The 10,211-nt window shown below is 47.7% G+C and overlaps 1 protein-coding gene across 1 annotated transcript in view; it reads right to left on the reverse strand.

Annotated features, from left to right (window-relative positions):
* PTPRG (protein tyrosine phosphatase receptor type G) overlaps positions 1–8,366 on the reverse strand; it is a 409,944-nt gene extending 401,578 nt beyond the window's left edge. The window contains 1 exon segment of the mRNA XM_086619000.1: positions 8,264–8,366. Within this exon segment, the coding sequence (XP_086475126.1) occupies positions 8,264–8,348 (85 nt within the window). The 5' untranslated portion in view covers positions 8,349–8,366.
* Between the last annotated feature and the right edge of the window lie 1,845 nt (positions 8,367–10,211).

A 10,211-nucleotide genomic window follows, 5' to 3' on the forward strand; every position in this document is an offset into this window, starting at 1 on the left:
TTTTATTAAAGTTAAAAACCCTAAGAATTAGTGATCCAGGCCACACCCACTGAATAGCAAACTATTTTGTTCAGCACTGACTCCAGTAACAATCCAGAAGTCATACTAGGCAAACAATCAACATCAGCTTCCTTGCTGTGGCAGAAAAATAGGCCACTGAAAACCCTTGGACAAACAGAACGGGCAATAGCATCACCTATATATGATATGAATAAGACCAGCTTTCAGTTCTGCTGCTCACCTTTCTAAAAATAAGTTTAAAAAAAAAAAAAGGAGAAAAGGCAAAAAGACTGTTACAACATTATTCAAGGACTGGATAAAATCAGATAGCAAAAGGCATGTGGAGTTCAGGTCACTGAGCTAATCGGGACATTGGGACGTGGTTTCACTTTGAGACAAAGCCAGCCCGTGGAAATACTGGACAGAACATGCACAGCCATGTTTCCGAATAACGTCATGATGAGGGTTATGGTGCAAAACCTGACCTGATGAAAGCTGCCGCAGAAACTGTAGCATCAATCGTGCTATGACAATTTCCAGCAGCTGAGGACCTGCCATTATGCCAAGATAAAACACTATAAGCTCGCACAGTTTGCACCTCAGGTTTACAAATATAACAATAAATTAATTCCCAGTAAACAAAACAGAAGCATTTTACAATGCATAAACAATGTAGTAAGAAACAATTTAAAAAGTCACTATTTCTGAAACTGTTGTCACAGAGCCCATACTTTTAACACTTCAACAGCTAAAACCACGCAAAGGTGTTGCTTTGGAACACAAACAGCTATACAGAAGGCATATAATCTGATGCAAAACCCTTGAGCAAAGAAGAAAGGAAAAATAAACAACTAATTTTAGAACCTGAACACTCCATTAGCAATTCTCACCAATTAAAATATGATGCAACTGCTGTCAATAGGCAAATTTTACTCGTATTTTAAACATGGATTCAAATACAAAATACACAAGCTACCAGACTGTAAGAATAATAAGTAAATTAGTCACAAGTAGCACGGAGGCCAACAAGAAGAAGCATTCGACGGGTTCTCTCTGCCTACCTACTAAACGGATGCAACATTTAAGAGACAGTCATGCTGCACAAACCCTCATTTCTACTTTAACTGCAGCAAATCTATACCATAATCTCCAGAAGTCTGAAAGCACTTTAGGAATCAAAATACCAATGAAAGTATCGAAAATTCAATCCCTAAACTCACTTGTGACAGCAATGTAGGTCTGCACTTAATTATTTGAAAGCTACTAGGTATCTTTACTGTCTCAACTTGCAGTTTCTGTGGTGATGGGGGGACCGACACAACAGTTCCATGCTGAGGCTTATATAAACATACACCCATTTGAAATAAATAAATAAATAACCAAACTTGCTCAAAAAACTCTTAGCCAATACTTATTTTGAGATGTGTATCACTAGCTTCACTGCCTCCTATGATACAAAAATGAGTTATTTTAAAATCCAGAAGAGAGGGGGGAAAAAAAAGTTAAAAATGTATTTAACAGGAGAGCATTTCTAAGCACATCAAACGACACAAAGGCAGTCACTGGTCCTCAGTGGTGCAAGGGTTGTTCACAGACATGCTTATTTTAAAGAAATGGAATGAGGGAGGCCCAAATAAAGTAACTTGCTTACTGTTTAGGATCAGCAAGAGTGAGGACAGAACTGTTTCCCTCTTATCCAGTACATTGGCACAAGTGGTTTCACCATCAATTTTGCTTATTCAGTGTTCAACAGTTGTCACAGTGAAGCCCTCTTCCACTCTGGATAAACTAAAACTGCTTTTCAACCAGTCTGACAAAATGACCAAGGAACTCCAGGTCTAAGATTTCAGACTGCTAAAAAACAATAATCCAAATTGCAAATGCTTTTATAGGAGTAAGGAAAGGGCAAGGCACTGCTTTGATTAAAACAAGTATTATAGCATTTTATGTCTCTTACAAGACTCTTGCAAGGACAGAAGATGAAAAGAGTGAAGTGTGGGAAAACTGAACTACTGTCCGCTTTGCCTGCAAGGAGGTATCAGATAGCTTTCCTTTACTGTCAGCAGAATAAACCAACTCCCAACTGAAGAACTTTAACAGCACTCTGTCAGGAAGACAGGCACATTTTATTTAAGAAAGGAGAACAAAACAGCTGCCAGAAGACCAAGTAACATCCCACGTTTTGCCCCTAAATACCAATGCAGCTCTTCAGGGCTCAAGGTCTCATTCATTACATATCGGCAAGCAGAGAAAAGGATTTTTCAAAGCAGCTTTCTGAAGGTAAGCATCCAAGTCTCAAAACACTGAGATTTTCTTTAGAAAGGGCTCCACGGTATGAATGCAAAGTCCATCAAAGCAGGTGCTCGCACAGGATAAACACATTCAGGCACCACTGCAGCATTTATGCACAGAAAAACTGCAACACCCACGTCAATTGAGATTTTATGTGTCAGTACTGCTGGCAGGTGCAGGATGCGGTCAAGTTTTAAGTTCTAGAAAATGGTTCATCATTATTCAAATGACTTGATAATTAAGAACGCTAGTACTTCAACTCCCAAGCAAACTTAGAGATGCATAATAAAACCACATTAAAAAAAACAAGGCCATGGAGTAACTGATTTTACTTTAACCATAGTTCACTTGAAGACTAATTCAAATTGCCGTAAGGTGAGCCCGTTCAGTGTAATAAAAACATATCTTACAGTGATTGCATGAACTTCTTAGTTTCCTTACTGCCCTGTGTCCTCCCTGCTCCTCCAGTCAGCTGGGGAGTTTCCTCACCACCACCGTTGCCTTCAACTTCCCATTAATACTGCTAGCAATCAGAGAAAAGGAAAAAGCAATACCAAGGAAGTATCGCAATATCTTCACTGCTGTGCTTGCAATCTGCACCCTCATTCATCTGTTCCCTTTCTGAGTGGGAAGAGCCTCTGCTTAGGCTATAAATATGTGACAGTTCAAGGCACAAACCAGGAGCCCCCTGTGTCCTGGCAGCTGTGTCTCAACAAGACGACGGCACATTGAAAGGCAAGCATTTGAAGACATGACCACTGTAGCCCCAATTCATTTAAGAGTACACCTGTCTTGACTGAAGTGAAGCAGATCACTCTGGAGAGCTGTACCATGTGTTAGCAGCATTACAGGAAGCAAGTCAGTTTGACTCGCCCAGGGCCAGGTACTCGGGATGGATACCTGTAGCCTGCAGCATGGATAACATGATCAGCAGCACTACACAATATTGAGTAATGGAAAAATTAACAGCAACCAAGGACATTTTTCTGTGATTTTTTTTTTCTCTAGAGGTTTATTGATACACAACTCTAAAAACTAGTTGCTTTCAGCAAAAGTTGGTCTCTAGTTGGGCATCTCCAGTTGGCCACACCCTAGGTTCCTCTGTTTAGTATGAAAGTGTGCATCAAATTACATCTTCCTTCTCTGCTTTGCTTCCAACCCCTGCATGTCTCTACAAAGCTGGTACAGGCCAATTTGTGGGAGTAACTCTGGCAATTAATGAAGTCACTTTCCTGTCAACCGGGTGCAACAAGACGCAGGTCCATAATATTCACTTGGAAGAAACACTGACAGCAGTTTACCTCATGAAGAAGGGAAAAATTTGTATTTAGGCACCTAAAGCAGCAAGCAGTCCCCAGAAGGGATATATAAAACCATAAATTAACCCATTTGGTGCATATCTGTTTTAGGAACATTTGCCTCTACTGATGGAATTCCACTTCCTATAATACTTAAAAATTGTTGTTTAGAATTAAACTTATAAGTTTCACAGTACGTAAACATAAACAATTACAATTTTGTCAACACAGAAGAGCAACTCTGCTCTTTAAAAATGGAAGCACAGTAATTTAAGCAAACTGAAATTAGTCTAATTTTTTCATCATTTCTCAGATTAAAGTTATATATTAGCTAAAGTACAGTGTTATTACTACACCCTTAGGCTTCAGAGCACATCATGCCACATGTTCATTTGGCTGCTAAAAAGCAGCAACCGAACGATTAGCATTTTTTTCAAGGACAGTTGAGATTAATAGTTTGAAGTCATTTCTTTAATTTAACCATGAAACTTAAACACTGAAATTAGAGTCAATGTTAATAACATTTTATTTCAGAAAACTAAGTATGTTAGTCCTTGAGCACTGATCAGAAGATGGATAGAGTCCTTACTGTAATCTGTCTTTTCTGTAATTGGAAACAAACCCCAACTATTAAACTTGCACAACTTGATAACTGAGTGCACTTACATGGCTTCAGACAACACTTGCCCCTGCAAAGAACCAGAAACTGGGAGTGAAACCATCACCCTACTGAAATCCCTAGGTGTTTTCCAGTGATTTTTATGGTACCAAGCAGGACCTATTTGTTCAGCAGAGGCTCCCAGCACGGATGTGGGATAGACAGGTGAACGACATGACATCTCTGTGCTAGACTCACAAAGTTCCTCACTGCTCTGGCCAAGACATCTGTTTTCTGAAGAGGATCAAAACCCCTTTTATCCCCATTTCCTAGACAAAAAGAATAGGGGATAAGAGAACAGTAATAGAAATCCTAACTTACATACATAGGCAAAAATCCTTCCTCTTCCATGCAGAGCAAAGTCCCCAGCCTGAATACAGGCTTTGTAAACATTGCAAATGGCCCAGTGTGACTAAGGGAATTCCAGTTACCCTTAAACTGTGTTCCTCTCTTTTTTAAATATACTGAAATCCCTTCCTTCAGTGATGCCTCTTGCTCCCTCCCCAGCTCAGGAAGCCTCTTACCCTGGCCGCTACTGCAGACAGCTCCTGCAACTACTTGAAGACTTTTGAAAGCTGCGTCCTGGCTCCTGTAAACCTGCTAAAGGATAGAAAGCTCTCCCTTGAGTTCCCCCCCAGCCCCAAGAAGCACACCAGGAAGCTCAGCTCTTACAGCCTGGGACATTCTTTATCTGCAAGGACTCCATTGGCAACCTCTCATAACATTAAGCGTATTCTAAAAAGGCACTGAAAATAAGGGATAATTAAAATGTAAGAAGTGTCATCTTCATAAAAGCCACAGGACTAAATAAAGTCTTGGAGGGCCCTCTCCTGTACGTTCCGCATTTCTCTACGTGCACAACGCACCTTCCTCTGTAAAATCTTTAATAAACAAAGCCAGTCTTCTCTGCACCTTTAAAAATATCAGAAGTAGCATTTGCTTAATTCGTACGGAAAGGCCCCTAGTATATTTTTTCCTCCCAGCAGAAGACAGTTACATGCAAAATTAACTCTCAGCTCAGAGCTATGAAGACTCAAAATCCAAAACCCATTTACAGGCAGTTACCAGGTCAGCAACAATTTGATCCATTACCAGAGTCAATCTAGATTTAAGAAAATTACTTTCATTTATGCATCTAGCCTAAGAAAATGCTAACAATTGTCACCCTTTAGATGACAGGATTGTCACAGCAACAGCTAAGAACTGCACAAATGTATACTTTTTCCTTTACCAAAAAAATATTTATCCTCTCTCGGCAAAGCACTGAGAAACTACGTAGTAAGGATATCACAATAATGTTAATATTTATGTCTTACTGATTTTTGGTACGGTGAATTTAGATTAATGAGCAAACAGACCCCATGGAAACAACCTCTCTTACCTTGTCTTAGTTTGATTTATTAAGCAATGCAATTACCAGTGACAAGCCCACAGAGAAATGCACTAAACTTCACACTTCAGAAAGAGCAAAACCTTACCCACATATTTTTTGTGCAAGAATGACTCCTTCCTCTTATTGCAACTAAAGCAACAGGAACAAAAATACGTATTTAAATAGTGATAACCTATTACAGTCCTCCTAACAAAGGAATGCTGCAAAGACTTATTTTCTACATGGTTCATTTATTGTTGCTGAACAAACAGTCTTTACGTTTCTTCACAAAGTAAAGTGATTTGCAGGGGAGAAAATAAATAGTGACCTCTCATTTAAAGAGAGCTAGATACGGAGCAGAAGGAAGAAAGAAGCTTGTAAATTGACGCATAAAACAAAAAACACCTTAATTCTCTAATCTTCTCTGGAAAATGCTACGAAAAGATACTGAAACATTTGTGGTAGATACTAAACAGTTAATATCTGCCTGGGATTCCCCGCCAACACAAATTTCAATGATTTGCCATTGGATGTTGTCAGCAGCAATGTCCTGTTATAGTCCACTGAGATCCTCCCTGCAGCTTTCCTGCCTCGGGCATCTCTGATGTACCAGATCAGAGCCTGGATCAGAGTCTGGAGCGTCCCTGTTTATCACGATGTTTCGCTTACCACCCCCTTGCACGCACGCACACGCACCAGATATTACTGCTTTTCAGAAGAAGGCATAAAAGAGTAAGCAAGTCACTGAGGTCTAACATGGTAGCTCTGTACGAAAACTGAACACATAAAAGCCCTTCTGGAAAATAGTTTGCTTTCCAGGCAAATCTTTGGCGATGAACAGCCCTGAAACATTCCTAAGTATTACACAGCTGTTTTACGGCTTCTAGCGTTAGAGTTTTTACCTACACACAGCAAATGTCCACAGATCTACTCCTCTCTGCTTTCATTCGTCTTTATATTCAAACCATAACGCAAATATTATCTGGTTCAAACACCACAGATCTAAATCAGCCAGTCATACAATACTGTCATATTAAACCTACATCATAGCTTGTTTTCCTGAAGCGTTCCTGGAGCCTGCCTTCTAGATGTAATTACTGTACAATATATATCAGAACCAGAGAGAAAGGCTTCACTCTGAGGGCTGAAATTGAGAAGAAATCAATACAAAGAAGATAAATGTTTCTTCAAGAGCTGCAGAGGTATTAACCCTCTCTCCAACTTATTTTCTTTTTGCTTCGAATCATTTTACCCTGTGAGAAGCTGCTGGAAGGACTGGATATGATGGGTCTTATCTGCTTATCTCCGTGTTTGGGGTTAGCAAAAAAGTGTATTTTAGGGGAAAAAAAAAAAAAAGCAAAAGACGAAAGAGACAGAAGTGGAAGTTCCTACAAAGCTTCCAGAATTCGCTTCTTTCTTTTCACACTTGCACACCTGGACGAAGCTGACGAGCCGGGCTGCATCCGGAGCCCACAGAAGGGCCAGGACCTCACAGGGGGAGGGGGGTCGCCCTGCCCACGGCCGCTCACATCACACCCACCCCTCCGCGCGGCCCCCACCCCATCACTGCCAGGAAGGGGGGCGGGGAAGCGCAGGAAAAAGTAAATAAATAAACCACTTCGGGGGCGTACGGGGGTGCTAAGGCGTTTTCAGGATGATCCTTTCAGCCGCCGATGCGGAGGGGGGCACGAGCACCGCGGAAAAAGCCCGCCGTGCCTCACGGCCGCCTCGCGGGGGGCTGCGCGCCGGCGGAGGGGCGCGCGCGGCCCGACAGCGCCCCTGGCGGGCGGCCGGGGGCACCGCGGGGGCGCAGCGAGTTCCCCCGGGCCGGGGGCGCTCCCGGGGCGCGGAGGTGGGGGGACACTCGGGTCCCACCGCGGGGCGCGGAGCGGTGCGGGCGCTCACCCGGCCCCGTTACGCGCGGCCTCTGCATTTCAGTGGGAGGCGAGGAGCGATGCCCAGGGACGAGCCATGGGGTGCGAAGCGGGGGGTGGAAAGCACGGTGGGCGCTGGGTGCCCCCCGCCCGCATAACCCCTCTGCCACGGGAGTGGGGTGGTGGTTGCCCAGAGCCAGCCCCGGGTGCGGAGCGGGCGCGCAGACCCGCGCCCCCCTGCCCTGCCAAGGTCAGCGCATCGGCACGTCGAGACACCCACCGCGGACACGAGTGGGGTGGGGAGGGCAGAGACCCGCGAACAACTTAGTTTTCAGCGGGGAAGGCGGGGGGGGAAGGCTGCAACAAGGGATCGGAGCGCGGAGTCACGCTCCTTTCGGGGCGGCGGGCGGCAGCCTCGCAGCACAAAGGGAGCCCCCCGGCAGCCCCGCGAAGGAAGGGCAGCGCGCACGACCCCCTCCACCCGCCCCACGCCGTCGGGGGCTGCAATGCACCGGAGAGAGGGGATCCCGCGCCAGGAGCGCGGAGCCGAGCCCGTGCGCCGCGTACGGCCCCACTCGCGGCAGCGCTGCCGGCAGGGTGCTGCGGGGCTGGGGGAAACCCAGCGTTGGGGCCACTCGCGCAAAAGGGGCCCGCGCGGTCCCCTGAGCATCCTCCACGGCCGCGGGGCTCCCGCCGGCAGCGCACGGGGGTCGCGGACACGTGTGGCGAAGGCACCGGGAAACCCCCCGCAACCGCCGCGCTCACTTACCAGGGAAGCACACCACATCATGGAGCACGGAGCTGGTGATTTTCAAGAAAAAGATCCACCAACACGGTTGCAGTAGCCTCCGCATGTCCAAAGCCGCACATCGAAAGGGGAGAGGGGCTAAAATAATTAACACACGGGGGGGGGGGGGGGGGGGGAGAACAAAAAAAAGCACAAACTTGTTGAAAATAAGTTTCTCCCCGCACCCCTCTTCCTGCGGGAGAAAGCGGGGGGCTGCTGCTCGCCCCCTGAGCGGGGAAAAAAATCCCACAACCGCGGGGCAGGGGGAGGACCGAGGCGGCGCGCCGGCGGGGCGCGGGACCCCCGCGCGGCACAGCGCGGTCAGGCGGGCGGCGGCGGCGGGGCGCGCGGCATGCCGCGGACGGGGCGCTCAGAGCCGCCTCCGCGCACGGGCGGGCGGGCGGCGGTCAGCCGGGGCCCCGGCGCGCTCCATCCTGCCGTACAGGAAGTGGCGGGCGAGCCCGGATCCTGGCGGAGACTTTAAAGCGGGGTGAGGGAGAGGAGGGAGAGAGGGAGAGAGAGCGCGGCGCGGCGGCGAGGCGAAGCGAGGCGGCGGCGCGCCGGGCGCCCCGGCGGCGCGTCCCCGCCGCCCTTAAAGCGGCCGCGGCGGCGGGGCGGGGGCGCGCGCGCGCGTGCTCGCGCTCGCCGCGGGGGCCCGCTCGCCTGCACGCACCCGCACCGCTGCCCTGCGCTGCTGCACCGCGCCCCGCGCACCCTCCGCGGAGCGGCGGCGCCCGCCCCTTCGCCTTGCGGAGCGTGTGCCGGCGGAGGAGGTGGGGGCCGCTGCCGGCAGCGGCGGGTTTAGGGGAAAGTGTGTCGTTGAGCCGAGGTAATTTGCCGTTTGCAATTCCCGATTTTGCACTCTTATCCAAACAGGCGCTGCTTGAAGTTTCTTGTGTCATTACGCCGCTCCCGGTGCGTGCTGCAGGGGGCCGGGGCTCGGTGTTGGGTGTCCGTGTCCCTCCTGTCCTGTCCCCCGTCCCCCCCCCCCCCCCCCGGAATTGTGTGCATCATTCTGTGTGTTGCCAGAGGTGTCCGTCCCCCCCCGGAATCACATCGTTCTCCTCCAGCCCCTTCAGTCCTGTGCATCGCACTGCCTGTTGCCAGAGGTCCCCTACAAGATCACACAGCTTAGTGCTGTGCTGCGTATTGCCAGATATTCTCACCAAAATCATCCAGATTTTTTTCTCCCTCAGGACTAGGCATCGTTTTGGGTATTGCCAGAGGTTCTCCACAAAATCGTACAGCTTTTTTCCCCCAATACTGTACTGGCTATTGCCAGAAACACCCTCTGCCCTCCACCCCCAATCACATAGGGTTTTTTCCTCCCCCAGTAATACACATTGTTCTGGATATTGCCAGACGTCCCCCATAAAACTGAGGGTTTTTTTTCCCCCAGTATTGTGCATTATATTATGTGTTTCCAGAGAGCACCCTCGAAGTGAGATAGTTGTCTGATATTTCTGCAGTCTGGTGAAGCTTGTCCCAAGGCACTCTGCATCCAAATCTTGGTCCACAGCCCTCCCCCAGGCAGCAGTTTCTGAGTGATTGATAACTTTGCACAGGAAACGGAAACAGAAAATGGTGTGAATTCAGGATGAAGGGACGGTTGCTTGTACTTGGCATTGCCTGGTGGTGCTGTGGTCTGCTGAAGCTTAAATTTCATTCAGAAGTAGTTTTCGTCTGTTTCTTTGGTAATTATTTCCATTATGGGGATTCTGTTTAAGAAGGGAAAGGGTTTGGCAGGGGTTTATCAGTGCGTGCTGTGCCCAGCTCTGGCTCTGTCATTTGCTGTGACCATCTCCTCTTTGCTTACCTGCAAACCTTCCACATCTGTGGCGTTTCCAGGGAGAGGAGATGGGCAGCAGGAGGAGGAACAGAGTAGGAAAATTCAGAAGTCGAATTTGTTCAGTGGAATGGCAGTGATTTT

The sequence above is a fragment of the Tauraco erythrolophus genome, chromosome 12, assembly GCF_009769465.1.
Source record: "Tauraco erythrolophus isolate bTauEry1 chromosome 12, bTauEry1.pri, whole genome shotgun sequence".
Lineage (NCBI taxonomy): Eukaryota > Metazoa > Chordata > Aves > Musophagiformes > Musophagidae > Tauraco > Tauraco erythrolophus.